The sequence below is a fragment of the Moschus berezovskii genome, chromosome X (genome assembly GCF_049115385.1).
Source record: "Moschus berezovskii isolate FMDL1 chromosome X, NW_MosBer_1.0, whole genome shotgun sequence".
Lineage (NCBI taxonomy): Eukaryota > Metazoa > Chordata > Mammalia > Artiodactyla > Moschidae > Moschus > Moschus berezovskii.
Genome location: NC_142488.1, coordinates 53,248,255 through 53,272,111, shown reverse-complemented (window position 1 = coordinate 53,272,111; position 23,857 = coordinate 53,248,255). Strand labels below are relative to the sequence as shown.

Sequence of the window (23,857 nt, the reverse complement as noted above, 5' to 3'; positions counted from 1 at the left end):
GGAAGATAAAACAGAGTATGTATAACTTAGCTGGTGACACCTAGGTTGTCTTGCAAATGGTAATTTATCATTACTGCTACTTAACTTTGTATAGATTAGTCTTCCTTGCTCAAGCTAGGGATGGGCAGGCATTATGCTTCCTGATGCTTTTCTCTAATATTTCCCTGCTTGCTTCAAAACAGGCATTACACACACCAGGTTTTAAATAAAATCCTCTTATTTGACTGGCTGAGTAGTAAGAGAGTCATTTTGGAGAAGCACCATAGCATAGTATAGTGTCTCTGAAGTTAGATTACCTGGTCTGAAGCTCCAAAACTTTGGCCACCTGATGCGAAGAGCCAACACATTGGAAAACACCCTCAAGCTGGGAAAGATTGAAGGCAGGAGGAGAATGGGGAGACAGAGAATGAGATGATTGGATGACATCACCAACTCAACGGACATGAGTTTGAGCAAACTCTGGGCAAGAGTGAAAGACAGGAAAGCCTGGTGTGCTGCAGTCCATGGGGTCACAAAGAGTCAGACATGACTTAGCGACTGAAAAACAACAACTGGTGTCTATCTGTGGGACATTAGGCAAATGAATTTATCTGTGTGTGCTTCAGTTTCTTCTGTCAATTGGCTCTCCAATTAATAGTATATACCCCTTAAGGTTATGGTGATATTTAATATTTCCAAAGTGCTTTGAATGCTGCCTAGAATCGAGCACTGTGCTCAAGAAATGTTAAGTCAGCATTATTATTTTTGCGTCATTTCACCCATTCAATGGTGGAAGAGGCTCTGTTTCTTCATTTGGTAAGCAAATGACAAAAACATCTCAAGCAGCTTCTCTGTGTCAGGCACTGTGCTAGGCATGGAGGCATCCATGACCAAGGTGTGGTCTCCTTTCTCGACAGTTTCAGTCTAACATGGGAAACTCAGAAGACCCACCAGAACATGGTGAAAGTTCTCTAAGAACATGGTACAAGTCAGCCTATAGTGGGGAATCAAGACCAGCCATAGAATCCCATAGTATTCCCACCCAGGCCTTAGATTCCTAAGAAATTATGATGAGGGGTCCATTTGAAGGGTTTCCTCTGGGATCTTGATTGAAGCAGTTATAATGGAAAAAGCATGAACTTTGGGACCAAACCAACCTGGGTCTGAATTCTGGCTCCATCACTTAACTAGCTGTGTGACCTCAGCTAAGTTATATAACCTCTTTAGACCTCATCTATAAAATAGGTAGTATAAAATTTAAAAACTAAATTTGGTAGTTGATTTAAAATATTGTGTTAGCTTCAAATAAAACTGTTACTAAGACAAAAAAATAAAATTTTATATATATATATATATATATATATAAAAAGGCATATACTCCTCAGAGAGGTGAAATAGGAAAAAAAATTAGGTAGTATAATTAACTGCTGTGGAAAATGAGATTATGGGTATAAAAAGACCCAACCCAATGAATGACAGTAGATGATCAATAAATGTTGGCTTCCTCTCTTTCCATTGCCAACTGGAAAACTGACAGGTTTCCCAGACTTTGGAGTCAGAAGAAAACCAAAATTATTTCTGCCTGACTACCAAATCACAGGGGATAATGTGAAGCCCTGGAAAGAACCCTGGGATTTTCAGAGATCAAGAGACCCAGATTCTAGTCCTCTCCCTAGGTGCCCCCACAGAGGCACAGCTAAAAGCCATCTTCCCTGCCTGTCCTTCATTCGTGGAGTTTGAGTAAAAGAATCAGTATAATTTTGGCTTCCCCAATGGCTCAGCGGGTAAAGAATATGCCTGCAATGCAGGAGATACAGGAGACGTGGGTTCGATCTGTGGGTTGGGAAGATTCCTGGGAGAAGGAAATGGCAACCCACTCCAGTATTCTTGCCTGGAGAATCCCATGGACAGAGGAGCCTGGTCGACTACGGTCCATGGGGTCACAGAGTGTCAGATGTGACTGAGCACCCTTACTCGACTGTGAAAGGGGTTGTGTTGAATACTAATACTGGCCTGGAGAAGAACTGGCTGAAAAGTATATCACTGGATAGAAAAGAAACGTCACAAAAGAGGTGTTCCAACCAGGCTGATGGAGAGGACCCTGGAGGAGGTAATTGTCTCCTCGTCATGATCACTATGATAGGTGGGCTCATCTCTTTGGAGCATGAGTGCCAGGTGCCATGTTCCCAACATTACAGGAGCAGAGTCTCCACTCTAGGCATTATTAAGGACTCTGCCTTTTATTAAATTATTAAATCAGTATAAATTATTAAAGGCATTATTAAGGGCTCTGCCCAAGCAACTCTTTCTCCTCCAGCCCAAGCTACATATGCCATTTGTAAAAATGTCTCTACCTTCTTCAGGAATTCTACCCTATTTTTAGCAGGCTCTGCCTTGGATTTTTAATGAGCAGACCTGAAGCTCTCAATGAGTCCTATAAAAAGAAAGGTGGCAGAACACAAGAAACACTCTGAAGCAAAGGCACAGCAGTAGCTGGGCAGCTTTGCCTCCTCTCTGGCTCCTCCAATCACCCAGTGGCCACTGGGAAGGTAAGCATAGTTTATGCCTTCCCATCTATGTTTCAGCATGGTCTAGTCCCCATGTCCTTGTGCCTGGGCATTTGCCTCAGGCCTCCGAGCTGATAAGCATAACGTCCTGCAACACTCCTGACTATGATGTATTCCAAAATGTGCTACCAGTCAGTTTGGTCTATAGCCCAGCTGCCCAGGGGGCAGGCTGGATTCCATCTATACGTCAACCCCTTGGTATTGACACCAGACCAGGTTCCTCAAAGGAAACAGAGCAAATAGAAAACCTTATCAATTTCCACAGAAACCTCAGAGGTACTAACTTACCCAACTCCATGAATGGTCAACTTACCTCCCTGACTGACTGGTCTTCCTGTTTCCTGTTATTGGTTTCCATTTGTCCCCAGGAAATTCCTGTAAAGCAAAATTCTGGTAAGTTAGGGAGCTCTGAGCAGCCAGGTAATCTAGATGGCTTCAAAACAGTGAATTGGTCAGAAGCCTGTCCAAGGCCAGGTGCACCCCTGCCCCCCCACCCCCCCAGCTGATTCCTTTTACTCTCCTATGCAGGGTAGAGAACTATGTACCTAGAGGGCTGCCTTTCTGTCAGGAGGCCTTCTGCACTGCTGGGGCCATGTAGAGTCTAAGATAGCACTCAGGGACCTCAGCAGCATGGTCTAGAAACTCTGAGTTACCCTTTTTCTCTACTCCCCTCCCAAGCCATGTTAAAAACCAGTTTAGCATGTTTGCTGTTTGTTCTGGCTCTTGCAAAGATCTTTTTATTTGCTCTGCCCAGTGGACCTACTCATTCCTCTAGCCTCTTCCACCATAGAAAGCATCTTCTTGGACGTTGCAGCCCTTGAGATGACTTTGAGAACTAAAGCTCCTGCTGATGCAACCCCGTCCTGGGGGAGGCAGCTAGAGAACATGTACACCAGCCAACCCCAGTACTACAGGGGCCCTTCCTCCTCCTCCCAGATCTGCTGAAAGGGGCTGAGGTGGGCTCATTTCTGGGGAACATGTGTGCTGGGTGCCACATTCCCCATATTACAGGAGCAGACTTTTCACCCTGGGTATTTTATCCATAAGGGCTTTGCCCAAGCATTCTTTCCCTGCAGCCCAAGCCACATATGCCATTTGTAGAAATGTCCCTGTCTTCTAGCCTAGTTCTAAGCCTAATGAAAATTTGCCTTTGACATTCTCTCTGATTTCAGCATTCCATACCTTCTATCTAGAGACTCAGAACTTTATCTGTTGGGAATGCAATTTTTCCTAAACCTCACTGATCTTCCAAAGTCTCTCTCCCCAATGCTACTATTGGTCCTGTTCAAAGTTTTATTACCTTTGCCTCAGTGAAAAAATATTTACTACCTTTTGTAGGTAATATGTGGTTGTCAGTCATTCTGGTTAAGATATTTTTTACTTGAGAGCAGCTATGTCACCTCCCAGGACCTCAAACTTCCTACCTGGCAAATAAGGACTGTGCTATCTAGCCTTGCTGGGTTCCCAGGAGTGAGGATAAAATGGGATGTGTGCAGAGAATGCCTAGTACAGCACTTGGCAGGCAGGAGGCTAGGGATCTTAGTGGCCATAGAATAGATGAGGTTTCACAGCTTTCACATAACCAGAGCAGTTTCTCTGCCTGTACCTGTCAAGTGAGAGCAGCAAAAACCACTTGTTCAACTTCAGATTGTGCCTGGCACCCTTGGGAGATGTCCCTGCTTTCAAAGACAGTATTACTCATTCGGCCACAGTGGGAGCCAGGATTTCCTGTCCATTCCCTGTCTAGCCCTATAGGGAGTGCTCAGTAAATAGCAGTGTCCAAAGCAAACAAAGTCCTGTCCCAACTCTCAATCTCCCCAAGTCCCCAGTATCACCTTACATTACTTTCCCTGCCGAGCCACTTAGGTTGCTGTAAATTGTATGCACTCTTTGAATCAAAGAGGCAGTTATCTCCACGACTTGTTGCATATGAGGATTGATTATGGTAGGAACTTGGTGCCTGAGTGAAGTTATACTGTTAGAAGGCATCCTGCCAGGCTGAAGAGGGCACGGGATTTGCAATCAGCTTACGGAGAGGCAGCATAGCACAATTTGGAGCCTGGCCTTGGAGGCTACACTACATGGATTCAAATCCCACACTGTGTGTGGCCTCAGGCAGACTACCCAGCAGTTTATCTTAGCTTTTTCTCAAGCTATTTAATAGTGATCATAATAATAACAGTTTCTATTTCTTGATTGCTTTGACAACCATGTGAGTTGATACATGTAAAGCACCTAGAACAGCACCTGGTACGCAGTAGACACTCAAATGTTAGTAATCATTATGCTGTTCAAATCCTGGCTTCACCACTTGTAGGATGTGTGACCTCAGCCTTCTTAGCTGGAAAATGGGGTCCTATTATAACATATCTCATATAATTGCTAAATGAAATAGTTTTATATATATATGCAGAACTAATTGGCATGAAGCATGAAAGATTTAGATGTGTCCTGATTTCAGTTTTCTTAACAGCACCAAATAGTAGGCAGTTAGCTTCCCAATCACTTCCAGGGGGCATAACGAGCAGGATCTCAACCCTACTTCAGATAGCCACCATTACAACTACCTAGCCAGCTGAGCTGGGGAATCCTAACCCATGCTAAAAGTTTTTCCCATGTCTGAGGGGAAGGTGAGTTCAACTGGCAGGGGTAGAAATGGGCACAACGTGCCTCCTGGATGGCCGTCCACATGTCTAAAAGCCTAGTGTCTAAGCAGACCTACTTAGTTCATCTAACAGACATTAGGAGGCCAATATGTCCTTCCCTCAGAATATAAAAGAAGAGGCATGCATGGGCACAGGCACACCTGTATTGCTGTTGCCAGCTACTACAATGTGCAAATTTCACTGCTTTCCTTCATGGAGTTACTGGCTGACAATTCTGCAACCATCTTCTGCTTATCCCACCCCCAGCACTAACCTTTTTCCTCCACTGTCTACTTGCAGATCCTTCTTTTGGCAAAAATTTCTCAAGGTAAGCCCAAATCTCCCTTTATTCTAAAAGAGAATAACTCACGCTTAAAAGATAATTACTATCTGGCAATCACTGTTCTAAGTGCCTTGTATATGTTATATCATTTAATCCTCTCAACCAATGTATGAAATAGGTACTGTTATTATTCCCATATTTCAGATGGGAATGCTTAAGAATTCAAACCCAGGTAGTCTGGTTCTACCATCATGCCCTTAAACCACTATTTTATATTTCCTCTCCTTTCCCCCTACATTTTATTATGAATATTTTCCAACATATAGAGAAGTTGAATAAGTTTACAATGAATATCTATATATCAACCATTGTATAGATTCTACAATTAGTATTTTACTATATTTACCCTATCACATATCTATTTGTTCCTTTATCTATCCACAAATTCATCTTAAATTCTTTATGCATTTCAAAGTACTTTACCCCATACATTTGAAAACTTAACTGAAATCAACAGATTCCTTGAAATGCAAACTACCAAAGCTCATTCATTAGAAATAGATAGCCCAAATAACTCTGTGTCTATTAAATAAATTGACATTGTCATTAAAAATATTTCCACAAAGAAAACTCTAGGCACACACAGCTTCAATGATGAATTCTAACAAACACGCAAGGGAAAAAAAAGCCAATTCTATACAAACTCTTCTTGAAAATAGGAGAGAAGAAAACATTTCCCAACTGATTTGGTAAGGTCAGTATCGCTACGTAAACCAGACATGGACATCATGAGAAAACTATAGACTAAAATCCCCGAAACATCAATACATAAACAAACAAACAAAAAACCTTAACAAACCATTAGCAAACCAAATCTGGTAATATATAAAAAGGCTAAGATGTCGTAACCAAGTGGGATTTATTCTGGCAGTGCTAGGCTAGTTCTTGTTTCAAAAATCAATCAATGTAGGACTTCCCTGGTGGGGCAGTGGTTAAAAATCTGCCTTCCAATGCAGAGGACGGGAGTTCAATTCCTGGTCAGGGCACTAAGATATCACATGTTTGGGGCAACCAAGCCCATGCGCCACAGCTACTGAACCTGCAGCACAACTAGAGAGAAGCCCAAGCACCACAGGAAGAGCCCAAGTGCCACAACAGATGATCCTGCATGCTGCAACTAAGATCCAATGCAGCCAAATAAATAATAAATATTTAAAAATCAATCACTGTAATTCACTATATCAACTGATTAAAAGAGAAAAACTAAATGATCATCTCCATAGATACAGAAAAAGTATTTGAAAAAACAAATCCAACATCCACTCTTGATAAAAGCTATCACAATAAACTAGGAATAAAAGGGAATATTTTCAACCTATTATAAGGCACCTACCAAAAAATCTACAGTTAACATCAAACTTAATAATAAAAAATTGGGAAAAAAGCAACAGTATCTGCTCTCACCACTTCTATTAAACACTGTATTCAAGGTCTTAGGGACTGCAATAGGACCCCTTCTCCTAGAAAAGCCATACACAGTGGAAATGAAGACAAAATTATCTATATTTGCAGATGACATGATTGTCTCTGTAGAAAATCTTTTAAAATCTACCAAGAAAAGTGAGTTTGGCAAGGTTGCAGGATACAAGGCCAATATACAAAATTGAATAGCATTTCTATATGGCAGTAAAGAATTTTAATTTGATCTTAAGAAAACAATCTTATTTACAATGGCATTAAAACATGCAATCTAAAGAGATAAATGTAACAAATATGCGCAACATCTGTACGTTGAAAACTAGAAAATAAGCTGCGTAGATCAATGCACTTCAAAAACTCAAGCATCAGTTCAGTTCAGTCGCTCAGTCGTGTCCAAGTCTTTGCGACCCCATGAATCACAGCCAGGCCTCCCTGTCCATCACCAACTCCCAGAGTTCACTCAAACTCATGTCCATAGAGTCGGTGATGCCATCTAGCCATCTCATTCTCTGTCGTCCCCTTCTCCTCCCGCCCCCAACCTTTCCCAGCATCAGTCTTTTCCAGTGAATCAACTCATCGCATGAGGTGGCCAAAGTATTGCAGTTTCAGCTTTAGCATCAGTCCCTCCAATGAACACCCAGGATTGATCTCCTCTAGAATGGACTGGTTGGATCTCCTTGCAGTACAAGGGACTCTCAAGAGTCTTCTCCAACACCACAGTTCAAAAGCATCAATTCTTCGGTGATCAGCCTTCTTCACAGTCCAACTCTGACATCCATATGCTGCTGCTGCTGCTGCTAAGTCACTTCAGTTGTGTCCGACTCTGTGTGACCCCATAGACGGAAGCCCACCAGGCTCCCCCGTCCCTGGGATTCTCCAGGCAAGAACACTGGAGTGGGTTGCCATTACCTTCTCCAATGTGTGAAAGTGGAAAGTGAAAAGTGAAAGTGAAGTTGCTCAGTCGTGTCCGACCCTTAGCGACCCCACGGACTGCAGCCTACCAGGCTCCTCCATCCATGGGATTTTCTAGGCAATAGTACTGGAGTGGCTTGCCATTGCCTTCTCCGCTCACATCCATATACACATCCACTAAATAAAGTTCGATATTTGTTTACAATATTTTAGGCAAATTTTACTTTCAGTGAAATGCACAAACATTAAGTATACACCTGTTGAATTTTGGAAAATGTATACACCTGTGTAACTCTCTTTTCAAGATATAGATCACCACCCAACAAAGTTTCCTCATGCTCTTTCCCAGTTAATCTCTGTGACACCTCCCACATGCAACCACTATTTTGAAATTTTTTTCCTATAGATTAGCTGTTTTAGAACTTTATATAAAGGAATAGTAGAGTACATACTCTTTTGTGTAAGGCTTCTTTTACCCCTAAGTGTCTTTTTCCTTTTTTATTTGGCTGTGCCATAGGCAGCGTACAAGATCTTAGTATCCCATCCAGGGATCAAACCTGTGCCCTCTGCAGCAGAAGTACAAAGTTCAAACCACAGAACCACCAGGGAATTCCCTTGTTTCAACAAAGAATATGTACTGAGCAATTACATATGCTAAGTCTTTCAGAAGTGTCAGTCTGTGCATCAACAGTTCAACACAGGAATTAACTTCTAGTTTGAATGCACCAGCCAAAAGGTGGCACTAGGAAAGCTATGGAGAAAGAGTCTGGCAGTGACCTGGCAGTGGCATGGGAAGTCCTCCTAGAAATACCATGGGGGATGGTGGTGGCTTGTATGGAGATCATAACTAGGGTATAGTTACAGCCAATTTAGACCTGGGTCTCTTCTCCAGTCTGACAGACAGACTGGAGCAAAGGGAAAGGATTTGTCCTTCAGAAGAGCAGAAAAGTCAGACCTCTGGAAGCAAAACCTGGGAGACATTTGCAAATTTTGCAGCTCCAAATAGTTTTAAAGCAGTAAATGAAAGGCAATACAGTAAGTTCCCTACACATGGACATTCAAGTTTCAAAGATGAAAATACTGCGTTCGCATGTCCAATCATGTAAGTTAGTTCACATGGCTGGTGTACATTGTCACATGCATGCATCCTCTACAAGTTGTTGTGCTTTTCTGTACTTTACTGTACAGTACTGTATAGAGTGCAGTAGTACAGTATCTTTATTTCAAGCCCAGGATTTCCAGAAGCAAGCATAAAAGCAGTACTGCTAAGAAGCACCAAGCAGTAACGATGGGAACAAAAGTGAAAATAACTGAGACAGCAGAGTGACAAGAGGAAGAATAACTGAACAGATACATGATGTAGGAAACGCCAGAGGGATTTTCTTTATTTGAGGAGGCATTGTTAGTTTTTGAAGCACAGGACCTGAATGAAGAATGCAGAATGCAACAAAGGTTGCAGCAGGTGTTTGGAATGCAATCTAGGGCTACCAGGTCATCTATGACGAAAATAAAAGAGCTATTACCTAGACATCACTGGACTGTTTTTTTCAAGATGGTAGATAGAATTGAATCCAGCAAGGAACCAGAACCTGTGCCATCAACGTCAGGCATAAGTGAAATTTTAGCTTGCCCTCCGTCTCCTATTGCTGACGATCCTTCAGCTCTACCATCTCCCACCTCCTCTGCCACCTCCAATCAGTAACTCTTGCCTGTTCACTCGATGCCAGCCCCTGTATGCCAGCTATTGTACTATTCAGTTCAGTTCAGTCGCTCAGTCGTGTCCGACTCTCCACGACCCCATGAATCACAACTTAGTTAGATTTATGAACACACTCTCAGAGTGGAATTCATTTGTATGTAGGGGGTTTACTGTACATGCTGTTTTGTATCCGGTACTGGGCCTGGCACTCTATGTTACACAAACTCATTTGATCCACCCAACTAATTCATAAGGCAGCCATTATTTTCCTCCAATTTAAAGATTAGGTAATAAGACTCGATAGACATGAGTTTGAGTGAACTCCGGGAGTTGGTGATGGACAGGGAGGCCTGGTGTGCTGTGATTCATGGGGTTGCAAAGAGTCAGACACGACTGAGCGACTGAACTGAACTGAACTGAATAAGACTTTATTTAGCACTGACCATTCGATGAGGTAAAAACTCTTTTCTTTTTCCCTTTAAAAAATCACATAACTGCAACTCTTGGTGGTTGGATGACTTGTAAAAGGTCACTCTGATACCAATTATACAGTCAGGATATAAAGCCCACTTCTGTTGGTTTTGTGAAGCAAAGTTATTTTATTCTACCTCTAAAAATGATGATTTCTTTCCCAAAGTTAGTAAGATACCAGCTGGTGGACCCAGCACTATATAATTTTAAGGATTTATAATTGTTATATTTCAAATTATTTACCTAGCTTTCTCCTTGGAAAGAGAAAAATGAAGTTCATCCATCCAAGAACCAAGTCCTTACCTGCACTGTCGGCTTCCTGGGTTTCCAAGTGTTGCCAGGTTTCAAGCTGCTGTCCTCGAGGGTACCATGCTGGGGATTATGACAGCAAGCTGAACACCGGATGCACTGGTGATGGTGGCACCGGCAATTGTAGCAGTTTGGAATCATATTTCTCTTTCGCAAAGCAGGACAGATTTCCCCAGAACAATAAATGCAAGGGTCATGGACTACAGCTCCCTGGACATTGCAGGAGTAAGAGCACGTCCTGTGGTAATCAAAATCACCACAGTGTAGTGGCTTACAGCACATGGATTGTTCTAGACCTTTGCTTGCAAAACATTCTGTATAAGTGGGAGTTTCTGACTGAAGGGGCGATATGGAATGAAATGATTGGTCTGTGGCATGATAGGGTTGGTCTGTGGAGTGATATGATTGGTCCATGGGATGGCGCCTCAATTCTCTATAGCTGGAGCTCATTGGCTGAAAGTTTTGGTCAATAGGTTTTGGTCTCTGGGTAAAAGTCTTGTTATGAGTGGTTAAACCTGGCAAATGAGATGTAGATAAGGATTTGCTACTCTCTTCAAAGAACTTTCTTCTGTCTGCAAAGGGCAAGAGGATGGCTTCCTCCCCAGCTTGGACAGTAGACGCTTTCAATTCCTTGTCACTTGGGTTGGAAGGGCCTTCCATGGCTAGTGCCACATGTGGCTGCAGGTTGTGATCTGTTGACCATCTCCAGTGACCTCCACAGACTCCATGGTGAACGTTTGTTTTTTCAGAGTCTGACGAGGATGGGTCAGATGCTTTCCACCAGGTATTCTGGCTCAAAGAGGACTGGCCAGATCTCTGGCCAGGACTCACTCGTCCCTCCAAGCCAATCCTAGATTCTTGACCCTCAGGGGCTTGACTGAGGCACTCTGAAGACCTAGCCCTGAGTATCATGCTCTTGTTGAAGAGCTTATCTCTGGGGCTTGGTGGTTTTTTATATGAAGATAGAAGGACTGAGTTAGAGGAAGGAAGTGGAGGACTTTCCAGGGTCTCCTCGGTCTCTTCCACTGGCTCCTTGGTGTAACACAGCTGTGACAAGGGACTCTTGCCTTTCTGAAGCTGGGCCTTCCTCCTCTGAATTTCATTGCGTAGATTGGTAGCAAAACGTTCGCTCTTCCGCCGGTTTTGAATCGAGCGGCCCCGGTACCCTCCATTTCGCCTACTGCCCACCCGGCCACATTCCTTGGGCTCACTGTCCCCTTCCTCAGTTGCATCTGTGCTGCCAGCTACTTTAGAGGCTGAAGAATAGTCCCTGGTTTGTTGAGCAAGGGAGCCAGAGGACTGCTGGCTGACCAGTTCACTGTCAGCTCTGCTTGCTCTGTTTGGATCCTGGAAACCTCTTTCTGGATGGTGTCCTTCAGCCTCTCCATGTGGGGAACTGCTTGGGCTCTGATGACCTGATCCCAGAGGTCTATCATCCACTGGCTTGGTCTTTCTCTCTTTGCTCGGCTGGTCCTGGGTTCCTCCTGCAGGGGCATATGGGCTTTTCTTGCTTGTGTGGCTACTGTGCATGTGCAAAGGGGATAGAGTCCACTCCTGCCCATCCTGCCCAGCTTGGAGTTCTGTCCCCTTGCTGTCCTTAGTATCGAGGTGCACACGCTGCAAGTGGGAAACCAGCAGCTGTTCAGGGGCACTATGGCGATGCCCTGTGGGTCCTGTGAGGTGTGGAGAGCTGCCAAAAGAAGTCTTAGCTAGCTCTGCTGAAGCCTGGTTGAGTGGGCTAGAACCTATGCTGGAAGTTTTGTCATATGCTTTTGGGACTCTGACAGCTTTGGCTGAGGCCTCCATCAGTAGATGCTCAGAGCCCTTCTGGCTAGATTCAGGAGGTTGGCTGAGCTCACAGTTCTGATGGCCCTCATTTGTCACTTGGTCTTGCCCGCTGAGGCAGCAGAACCTATTAGGGTTCCTTGGGGATAGCATGGTGTCCAAGCTAGGTTTCTCCTTCTGTTGCAAGGAATCTATAAGCTCAGAAGCCCTGCACTGCTCTCCATTGAAGAGTTGGGCTCTGGAGGCCTGAAGACTGTCTCGTCTCACTGGAGGTTGAGGGGGACCCCTGGCAGCCTTGGCAGGCTCTGAGTGGGAGACCTCCTGAGGACAGGATGACATCTGGGAGCTAGGAGTCAGGTGACCCCCACTGGTGCACCAGCCACCTCCTGAGGTTTCCACCACATTAGGGCGACCATTAGGGGCTTTAGTTGGCCCTGGGCCTTGCATGATACAGTCCACAGAGGCTGGCTCCTCTGGCCTGAGGGAAAGGGCACAGTCAGAGGCATTTGAGCTGGCTGAAAAGGAGCTATAGGCTGAGTCACGCTGGTTGGGGTATGTGCTCTGGTCAATGGGCAAGAGCTGGCCCTCATAGGTGGCTTGGCCTGGTTGCTCCAGGCTCTCCATACTGCCAATGGAGCTGCTTTTCTCAGTGCTGCAGTGCCGGGAGAGTGGACACCACTGCACACACACGTCACTGCAAGACACAGGACACACCGGTTAGTTAGCCACGTCACCAGATTACTTTCCCACCTTGGCCATCCCTGCCACGGGAGAAGGCAAGACAACCCAGAGGCACCCATGCCACAAGGGAGAGGGAGATAAGGCAAAAGAGGAAGGAAGGGAAACCGGAAGAGAAGGACGCTGGGGATGCCACAGAAATGTGGTAAAATGGGAGACAAGATGATATGTAGAAGAAGAATAGGGCAAGATCTAAAGACTAACAGTGTGAGAACTCCACTAGGGGTAGTCCTCTGTTTCTCTGCCTTAAGTGAGTCTAGAATTGCTTCTGGCCTGTTGCTGTCCCTTGGGAACCAGCTATCTGCTCTCTGCTTGGAGAAACAAGCACTGACTATTAGCATTTGAGAGGGGCCCTAAAGGGCTGATTTAATTTCAGTCAGCCTATTTTGTAAATCAGTGGTTCTCAAATTTGAGCAAGCATCAGAATAATCCAGAGGGTTCAATGAAACACAAGTGACTAGGCCTCACGCCCAGAGTTTTAGGTCTGGGTGGATCCTAAGAATTTTTACTTCTGACAATTTTCTTGGTGATGCTACTGCTGTTGGTTCAGGGACCACACTTTTGAGAACCACTGGTGTCAAGCAAGCCCTACAAAGGGAATTGATTGTGAGGATGTAATTTTCTCAAGATTACCCAGCTCTAGTTCATGGCCCAGACAGGGCCACAGTTTTAGCATTCCCCTGTTCTTTTCTTGATAATAGTATTCCTCACTGTTTACTGAGGACCTATGATGTACCAGACACTTTCTAATGTCTCGTTTCAAACTGAAGGGGAGAGACTATTATCTCCACTTGACAAATGAGAAAACTGAAGCTTAGAGAGGGAAAGTAAAATGACAAGCTCATATAGCTGCTAAAGACGCAGAGCTGGAATTTTAACCCAGGCCTCTGTGAGTCTAATGTCCTGGCTCTTCTGCTACACTGTCTGTTAAATGGAAATGATAGTGGTATCTGTATCAGAGGGTTGCATTGCGGGTGAAATCAGATAATAAAAGTGAAGCTCTAGGCGCCTAGTGAGGGTTCAACGCCTGGTTGAGAGTAGCACCTCTCTTGATTGTTGTTTTCATGACTATTGTTATCAGCATCCCCTCTACTATGACGACTGACATTACAGTGGCCCCTGCCCACCCAGGCTGCCTTCATCCCCCACAGCAAAGCCAAACTGGGGAGACCAATGATGGAACTAGGATCAAACACAATCTTGAATTTTAAGTACCATTTCCCACACACAAAGCCAAACTGAGCCAAGTCATGCCAGTAACTCCCTGTCACTAGAACCCCAGAGGTTGCAGGTGGCTCAGAAAGGCCACAGTTTTGAACGCCAGAGCTGATCAGTGGCAGGCACCCACAAGATCCTCCAGGTCAGCCTCTCCTAATTCCTGCTCACCGACTTGCCCCTTAGCCACTCCACTTACTTGACCTCTGGGCTAAGAATCCATCAATTCCTTGTTGGCAGGGAGATTTGCTATCCACCCCACCACCCTTCCTGCTGAAAACAGCCACACCCCCACTGAAACAGAAGCCAAGCTCAGAATGTGTTTCTGTATATCCTTTCAGAACAAAACTGTCCTGCCTCTGCCCTGAGCCCGTGGCTTCCAATATCAAATAAACATACCGAGTCGGGGAAAACTCAACAATTAGCTTCCCTGAGCCTCATCAACAGAAATTCCTTCTCAGAGGGAAGATCTTGCTGTGGAAGGGAAAAGGCAGCTTAAGTGAGCAGCTTTGCTAGCTCTGGGCTTGCTTAAAAAGTTCTCTGCATTTGCTGGGTAGCTCCCTAAATTGAGAGATCCTCATTGCAGGTGGACCCTGTTATTCAGGGAGGTCCCCATTCTGAAGGCTTTGGTTGTGTGACAGAGTTGGATGAGAAACACTAGATGAGGTCACTGTGAGTCGCTGTAGCTAGAGAAGAGGACCAGAACCCAGTCCCGGGGTCACCAACAACAGAGACTAGGATGATGGGGGAGCCAGGGAAAGAGACTGCAAAGGAAATAAGGTGAAGAACAGGAAAGAGAGGTATCTTGCAAGCCATGTGAAATATTTCAAGGAAACATTTTCTAAAAGGAAAGGGACTGTCCCAAAGTCACAGAGAGTTAGCAATAGATGACGACTGGAAGCCAGGCCCTCTGGACTGCCCCAACCCCCTTCATTTTCCAGGATAGCACTCTGGGCTCTATAGCCTCCAACGGGGACTAGAGCACTCCTGAGTGGCCAGGTGGTCTAGCCTCCATCCCGTCTTGAAGGGAAGGTTCCAGACTCACCTCGTGTTGCAGCCGGAATGCCAGGACAAGCTGAAGGCTTCAGAAGGGAAATGCATGGTGGTGGCCGCTTCAGGGCATCCCTCCAGCAGCTTGGCCACATGCCATGAGTGCGGCCTACTGACAGGGGCGTTTCTCCTACAGCAAAAAAGGGACAGGAAGTCAACTCAGGGAACCAGAGGTGAAATCACTTCCCAGGCAGCTTCCGCCCCCACCCCCTCTTTCCCTTAAATGAAGTAGCACATCTTGCAAGGAACTGGTGTAGGAATTTTAGCAGCTACCCCCTCAGCTCCCAGAACTCAAATCTCCTTCACCCCAAAGACAATCGTGGACATACAGAATTTTAGAGTCATAGGGCTCTTTTGGTCATGGGTATATCCCAAGCATGTACAGCAAAGCCAGACACATAGTAGATGCTCAATAAATATTTGTGGAATATGTGAGTACTGTTACTCAATGAACAGTGTGCCCACTCTAAGTTTTCTCTGAGAAAAAATAAATGTAGCCAATATTCCCATTTTTCTCTAAGAAAGGAATACATAAATCATTGAGAAGCTTGAACAAGTCAACATCAACTGACTGCCAATTCTCCAGTTTGGGGCTCATTCAATTTGATAAGCATTTGCTGTCTGTGTACTGTGTACCATCTGTGCATACCTCTTGGGATACAGAGATCAATCAAGCATGGCTTTGTTTCTGAGAACTTACTGGTAAAGGCACTGAGAGAGAAAAGGACAAGATGGCCACAGAGGTGAGACTGCTAAGTTTGTAGGTAGAGGTTTGACAAGGAACCCCCATTTCAGCCAGGGAGAATAGAACAACGTGATAAATGGCATGGTACTAGGCTAACAGGGAAGACTGGCTTTCAGGGCAGGGGTGAATAAAGAGAAATAGGTCTGAGGCCAAGGCCCTGGATGCAACCACAGTACCTGTCTGGTGCCAGAGGCTGCAGCCACAACTCTTGCACTGACAGGCTTCTACAGGACCTATTCCCTGTGCTCTGGTATGTTTCACATGAATAGAAGCCACCCTTGCAAGTGGGGAAGAGCATGTGTGGGGCACAGGTAGTGCCAGAGGATAAAGAGATGATTGATAGGAGAGAGGGAGAAAGAAAGGGAGAAAAAGTGGGGAGGAGAAGAATAAGAGAGGGGAGAAAAGTAAGAGGGCAGGGAGAAGAGAGAGAGAGGGAAGGAAGGAGAGGGGAAGGGAAGGGAGAAGAGAGGAGAGGACAGAGGAGGAGAGGTGAGAAGGGAGAAGAAACAAGGAGAGAAAGACAGATATCAGATGGGCCAAGTAGATGCAGAGAAAAGAGGGAAAAGATGGTACAGATATAAACAAATGACAGAAATGGAGAAGTCTGAGAAAGAGTACAGGTAACTACATAGGGAGAAATTGATGACAGAGAACAAGATGACAGAGAAACAGATGATAAATAAAGGAGAGGACAGAGAGAAAAACAGATGATAGTTTATTTACTAATTTTTTCATTCAATTACTGTGGCAGGTTCCATACTAGACAGTGAGGAAGCAGAGTTGACTAAGATAAGGCCCCTGGTTTTCAACATGCTTGTTATAGAGTGGGATAAATCAGCTCTCTCCCTCTCAGGAGCAGCAGTAGAGAGACTAGAGCTGAATCCATATTCAGGGGGAATGCCCCTTATACTTGAAGAAATACAGAAAATCCCAGCAGGGCAGAGCTCTAGAGGGCTAAGGCCTGAAAAAGTAGTCCTAAGGAAAATGGCCTTGCTGGGGAAAACATGTATTGAGTGGTAACAGGCCAGACACAGAGAAGGAGATATAAAAGGAAGGGCAGTGGAAGATGCCTGCCAAAGGTCAGGAACCAGAGCCACAGGTCAGCTGCAGCAGTGAAAATTTATGGAAAGGAGAGGAAGTGAGGGCCACATATTTAACCACTGTTCTATTATGGATTTCAGAGTGCCAGCAGGAAGGCTGAAGACACTAGAAGACCTTGCGGGAATGTGCCTGCCCCAGAGTTTCACACACAAAACTATGTTGCTAGAAATCTCTCCAGTGGCTGTTACCCAGGAGTCATCCATTAACAACTATTTATAATAAAGCATCTCATAGAAGTACTATGTACTAGTAGATACTACGTACCATGTGTATCTAACTATGTACCACAGTTCCAGGCACTGAGGATACAGTGGAGAACTGGGCACCTCTCTTATTTGGGGCTCTTATTCCATATCCAGCATTTTTGAAGTTCTGAGTCCAGGGTTTAAAATGTGGGCAGTCAGCCTTGATACCACTTTTTTTCCAACCATCCAATCCCTTATAGAGTTCTAATGAATCTTCTTTTACAATAACTCTTTGGCTTAGCCTCTTTCTCTCTCTTCCCACACCCATACCATTTTCACTGAGACTATTCTACATAACCATACTTCTCCTCCACAGAACCTGCCACCCACAGCTCCTGTTCTAGTCAGGCCTTTAACATTTTGCGACCAAAATACTGTTAGTCTGGCAGCCAGTCTCACCTGGTTTTACCTCCAGTCACTGCTTTTAGATCATATGTCAAAGACCAATTGGATTGCGGTACTCTCCTATTCAAGAATCTTCATTGGTTGGACCTGACTTTCAAAGCCCTTTCTAAGCTATCTTTACCCACCCAACCTAACCTCTCATCTCTCTACTCCAATCACACTCTGCAACCAGCTTTGTGCCTTTGCTTTTGGTTTTCTAGTAGAATCTAACACAGGCCCTGGAATTGGACATTGGTTAAAATCCCAGCTCCACCACTTACAAGCTCTGTTGTTTAGACAGGTGCCTTTACTTCTCTAGCTGCCATAACAGTAAGATGGTGATGATAGTACCTAATTAATAGGGTTGTAATGACTATGCCAAAGCCTTTGACTGTGTGGATCACAATAAACTGTGGAACATTCTGAAAGAGATGGGAATCCCAGACCACCTGACCTGCCTCTTGAGAAACCTGTATGCAGGTCAGGAAGCAACAGTTAGAACCGGTCATGGAACAACAGACTGGTTCCAAATAGGAAAAGGAGTGCGTCAAGGTTGTATATTGTCACCTTGCTTATTTAACTTATATGCAGAGTACATCATGAGGAACGCTGGGCTGGAAGAAGCACAAGCTGGAATCAAGATTGCTGGGAGAAATATCAATAACCTCAGATATGCAGATGACACTACCCTTATGGCAGAAAGTGAAGAGGAACTCAAAAGCCTCTTGATGAAAGTGAAAGAGGAGAGTGAAAAAGTTGGCTTGAAGCTCAACATTCAGAAAACAAAGATCATGGCATCTGGTCCCATCACTTCATGGGAAATAGATGGAAAAACAGTGGAAACAGTGTCAGACTTTGTTTTTTTGGGCTCCAAAATCACTGCAGATGCTGATTGCAGCCATGAAATTAAAAGACGCTTGCTCCTTGGAAGGAAAGTTATGACCAACCTTGATAGTATATTAAAAAGCAGAGACATTACTTTGCCGACCAAGGTCCGTCTAGTCAAGGCAATGGTTTTTCCCGTGGTCATGTATGGATGTGAGAGTTGGACTGTGAAGAAAGCTGATCGCCGAAGAATCGATGCTTTTGAACTGTGGTGTTGGAGAAGACTCTTGAGAGTCCCTTATACTGCAAGGAGATCCAACCAGTCCATTCTAAAGGAGATCAATCCTGGATGTTCATTGGAGGGACTGATGCTAAAGCTGAAACTCCAATACTTTGGCCACCTCATGAGACGAGTTGACTCACTGGAAAAGACTCTGATGCTGGGAAAGGTTGGGGGCGGGAGGAGAAGGGGACGACGGAGAATGAGATGGCTGGATGGCATCACCGACTCTGTGGACATGAGTTTGAGTGTACTCCGGGAGTTGGTGATGGACAGGGAGGCCTGGCGTGCTGTGATTCATGGGGTCGCGGAGAGTCGGACACGACTGAGCGACTGAACTGAACTGAACTGAATGTTTAAATGATACAATGCTTGTCAACTGCCTAGAACAGAGTTTCAGTTGACTGTGACTGTTCCCTCTGCCTGGAATGCCCCCTCCCATTTTGGTACTCTAAGTCCCACCTGTTCTTCAAGGTACTGCTCAAGTAATGTCTACTCCATGGAGCTTGTCCTTAGCAATCTAGTCCCCACAATTTAGCCCATCAAAAATAATGTTTGATATTGATCATCATCATTCCATGTACATTAGTCTCATCCTATGAACTATATCAAGCCCAAAGGTGATAAGACAAAGACAAATGAGTCAGATCTACTAGGTTCATAGCCTAACTCTACCACTTTGGACGTGTGATTCTGTGTAAGTCACTTAACCCATCTGAGCTTCAGTTTTATTATCAGAAAGAAAAGAACAATAATCCTTACCTGGTTATGTTACTATGGGGATGAGGCAGAACATTCTCAAGGCTTCTGGGACACATACTGATGTATAGCATATGGTCAATAAGGAGAGGGTACTGTAATAAGAGTTGTTGGCTCAGACTTAGCCTTCTTGATAGTTCAAGAGTCCTTCCACCCAGATTTGCCCATCCACTGTCAGGGTTCCACTAGCATCACCCTTGCCATACTTTGAAAGGTAGCTTACAAAGCCTCCTACTCTCTCTAGGGTTTCTCCAGGAGTGGGAAACAACCTTAAAGGAGATAGAAACAAGAAAGTGGAGGCTTTGAGAACACTGAGAGAAAAGCACAAGCTACAGGGAGGAAAACCCCAGTACAAGAACTGCAGTCAGAACAGGAGCCTTCTAATCCTAGATTGGGAAAGGAGAGGAAACCATCTATAGGGTCTAATACTTGGTCTGTTATTATTCCTAAAGAGCCCTAGATTTGGAGTGAGTCCACACTCATATTCTAATCCTAGCTGTGTGACTGGGGGCACAGTCATTCTCTGAGTTGTAATTCTTTACTGGTAAAATGAAGACAATCAACAAATCTTACTCATGATTGAAAGTCTGGATTAAATGCAGCCCCACGTGTGAAATCACTCAGCACAGTGTCTAATATACTATTAACTTAAAAAAAATAACAGGGACCATTTATTGGACACTTAAGATGTACCTGGCACTGAGCACTTTGCATATATTAGCAGATTCAATCAATCCTCACTCCAACCTTATCAGTAAGCACAATTATTATTCCCCCTTTATGGGATGCGGAAACAGAGACACAGAGAGCTGAAGTGCTTTGCCAAGAACACACAGCTAGTAACCAGCAGTTGAGAACAAGGCTCTGGTCCTCCAACCCTTGTTAGGATACCACATGCTCCCACCTCCCCAAAGAGGGATCTATCTCAAAGAGCTTATATACCTGAGCCTTCTCCTAGGCATTCCCTCAAGAAGCAGTCAGAAAAGGAAAGTCTCGGTAATCCTAAAATTTAAACCATTCCCTCCTTAGGCAGTGGGGAAGGAGGATGAGAAGAAATAAACAAAGAGGTAAAAGAAAATGCCAACTACCAATCTAGCTATACAGGCAACAGTCTCCTACCCTTTCTCCTAAGGCACTATTATTAAACACACTATCATTCATTGGGGCTTCCCAGGTGGTACAATGGTAAAGACTCTGCCTGCCAGCAGGAGATGCAGGAGACGTGGGTTCGATCCCTGGGTCAGGAAGATCCTCTGGAGTAGGAAATGGCAACCTACTTCTGTATTCTTGCCTGGAAAATTCAATGGACAGAGGAGCCTGGCAGGCTATAGTCCATGGGATTGCAGAGTAGGACATGACTGAGCACACACACACACACCATTCATTACCCAAAAATTCCCTTCTTAGGAAGCAAAAAGAAAGGGATATTGAAGAAAGAAAGCAGAAGGGGGAAGAAAGGTAGCAGCCATGATGGCCATGGCTACCAGTAGTACCTACCATGGACGTTGCCCAGGATGGGGAGATAGCTTAGGAGAGGGCTAGGTATCCAGCCAGTTCAGACGGTCCTCAACAACCCCTCCAGCCAGCCCCTGGGGCTTCTTTCTGCAGGCTGGATCCTCCCTTAGCTGAGACTCATTTGCCTTCCTTTAAAACCTTGTGAGAGAGGGGGCCATCAGCCCAAGCCCCTGAGGGTTCTCCAAGGGGCTCAGGCACAGTCAGGTCCCAATTCCAAGAACAGAAAGGAGTACCACCGAAGGCAAGGTATGGCCATCAGCCTGGTTGGGACGAGGGAATAAGGTCCAGTGTCAAGAGCTGGATAGGCGTGAAGACACTGCTCCAGAAAGTAGCCAGCACCCTGGTGGCAAAGGGAAGAATGAAAGGCAGTTCCAGCAGCACAAACTGCCCTCCTGTTCCCTACTCCAGCCTCCTCTGAGCTCTGGCCCACCCCCTTACATAGCTTAGAGGCCAATAAGGAAGCTGGGCCCCCAGCCACCGCTAGAACTCAGGAAAGGAGCAAGGAAATGATGTTTGGGAAAGATAAAGTGGGTGTCTAAAAAAATTTTTTTTAAATACACGCAAGTGAGAGAGAAAAATACCCCAGACACATACACTTAAAAGAATTCCTGTGCTTCCTGGACTGGGTTGACTCCACCCAGCCATCTCCGCAGGTCCTCTGAGCCCCAGAAAAGGAAAACCCAGATCAGGCCCAGCAGCCTCCAGGTCTAGCAAAGCAAGTAGCACTATAGCTAGTTTTACATAACTGGGGGCAAGGAACCTAGAGATCTCCCAGAATGAATATCCTGTTAAGACAGAAAGATTCACAAACCATTTTGGACTGTATTTTCAGAGTCTGCCCATCCTATGGGCATCTGAGCAGACCCAGAGGAAGCTGCATTTCACACCAGAGACTCCAACTCCAACACAGTGCTGCTTGGAATCAGCATCCCTGCCTCTGCCATGACTTTACTCTGACCTCTGGCAATTTACTCCCCCTGTCTGGGCTTCTGTTTCCTTTCTGCAAAATAAAACATTAAAGCCCATTGTCACAAACAACCTCTCCAACTATATGGCACACTCTGATGTAACAGTCCCCAGCCCCAGGCTGGGGATCCACATGATGTCTCACTGACCTATGCCATAGCCAGGACCCAGAGCAGCCCCACAGAAGTTTATTACATACCCTAAGCCCAAGCTCAAGCATCAGAATTTAATTCTTCTTGGGGATTCAGAGTTGGGATTTTTCCCTTCACAATACTCCAGGATCTCCAGGCCAGTTTCCTTTGGCCTCTGGTCCCAATTTCAGCCATTTCTGGCCCCTGAGAGAGTTTATGTGAGCTTCCTCAGACCAAGAAATATCCCAAGGCCCTTCCTCTCTGGGGAAACCATGCCAGGTGGCCCCTTCCCTGCTCTGCCCTTTGGACCTCCTGGGGAAGTTTGAAAGGACTTTTGTTTACATGTGCCTACAAAAGGCAGGTGCCATCCAAGTAAGCCCACAGACCCTCCTCTGGTAATTAGAAGTCCTATAAGGGGGGAGTTTGGGGATTTAGTATGCCTGAAGATCTGGGTTGGAGATTCAGCTTTTCCACACACTAATTGTTTGGTTTTGGGCATGTCAAAGAGACTCAATTTCCTTATCTTCAATGCATGCTGGCACACAAAAGGCATTCAGTAAATGATACCCATTATTAATATCATCCTTGACCCCAAATAATAATGGATAAGGTACTGCTAGTGGCAAGAAAAAGAATTTCTTCAAGCCAAATGAAGAGGAATGCAAGAGGACTAATTAAGAGAAGGTTCAAAAATCAAGCCTAACTCTCTAGAGTAGCACTTCTCAAACTTCAGTGGCCAGACTAATCACCTGGCCATCTTGAATCAGATTTTGATTCAGTAGATCTAGAGTAGGCTCCAGATTCTGACTTTCTAAGAAGCTCTAGAGTGATGGTGATGCTTCTGGTGTAATAACCACATTCTGACAATACACTAGGGAATACAGTACCTTTAGCAATAGCACAACACTAGGGAATAACCCCTGCTCTGAAACAGCATCAGAATAAACACTCGCTTCTAATCCCATTACTCAGGCCTGAGTACTTAGCCTTCCCAAATCTGGTTACCAAGTGCCTTTTTCCTTCCACTCTGTAACCCAGTCCATAAAAATGCTTCCCTGACCCCCATTTCCTAACGAAATAAAGAATAACAAATGTGATAGCAGCCTGGCCCTGTCAGTGGTCAGATGGGTTGAGGAAGTTTTGACTAGAGGTACAAGCATGTTTTGGGGACTGCCTTAGGTAGGGAGGCAGGATGGGAGTATGAGAGTTGGGTAGTCACCAGAAGAGGTGATATGATGGACAGATGGGCACAGGCAGTATATACTCAAGAAATCCTCGGGGAGAGGATGATAAGAGAGGAATTTGAGCAGTTTGGCCAGTTTGGGATATAGAAAGGAGAGACTGGGAGATGGGGTTGGGATAAAGGGGGTAACTTCTCACTTAGCAGAGCTAAGTTCCAGACAGCATGAGCAAGTATCACCTCCTCTGTTCAGGGGAAGGTGAAGATGACTGTGTCTTTTCCAAGCACTCAGAGGATAAGAACCTGGCCTGGAGCAAGGAGAGTGGGCACATGCAGGTGGAAATGACAGATCTGTCAGAAAGGTTCCCTTGTAAAGGCTGTTGTGAGAGGTGAGGGGAGGGAAGTGGACCAATTTTAGAAGGAGTCACTCTCTAGCTGCTCTAGAGGGCTGTCACCCCAATACCTTCCAACAGAACTACTGGTCTCTGAGCCTAGCTCTCAGCAGATCCCTCAAGAACTACTTGGAGGGAGGAAGGCAGTGGGTAAGCAAAAAGAGAACCCTGGCTCTGATCCAACCCAGGGCAAGAAGGAAAA

The 23,857-nt window shown here is 45.1% G+C and overlaps 1 protein-coding gene across 3 annotated transcripts in view; it reads right to left on the bottom strand.

Moving 5' to 3' along the window:
* SHROOM4 (shroom family member 4) overlaps window positions 1-23,857 on the bottom strand; it is a 256,710-nt gene that overhangs the window by 38,030 nt on the left and 194,823 nt on the right. For 2 of the 3 annotated variants that reach the window (XM_055393845.2, XM_055393847.2), the window contains exons 3-5: window positions 15,128-15,262; window positions 10,339-12,823; window positions 2,860-2,921 (exon numbers count right to left, since the gene is read on the bottom strand). In XM_055393845.2, coding sequence (XP_055249820.1) covers window positions 2,860-2,921; window positions 10,339-12,823; window positions 15,128-15,262 — 2,682 coding nt within the window. Of the gene's footprint in view, window positions 1-2,859; window positions 2,922-10,338; window positions 12,824-15,127; window positions 15,263-20,968; window positions 21,387-23,857 lie in introns of those variants that run through there. The other variant, XM_055393846.2, reaches the window with a different exon arrangement.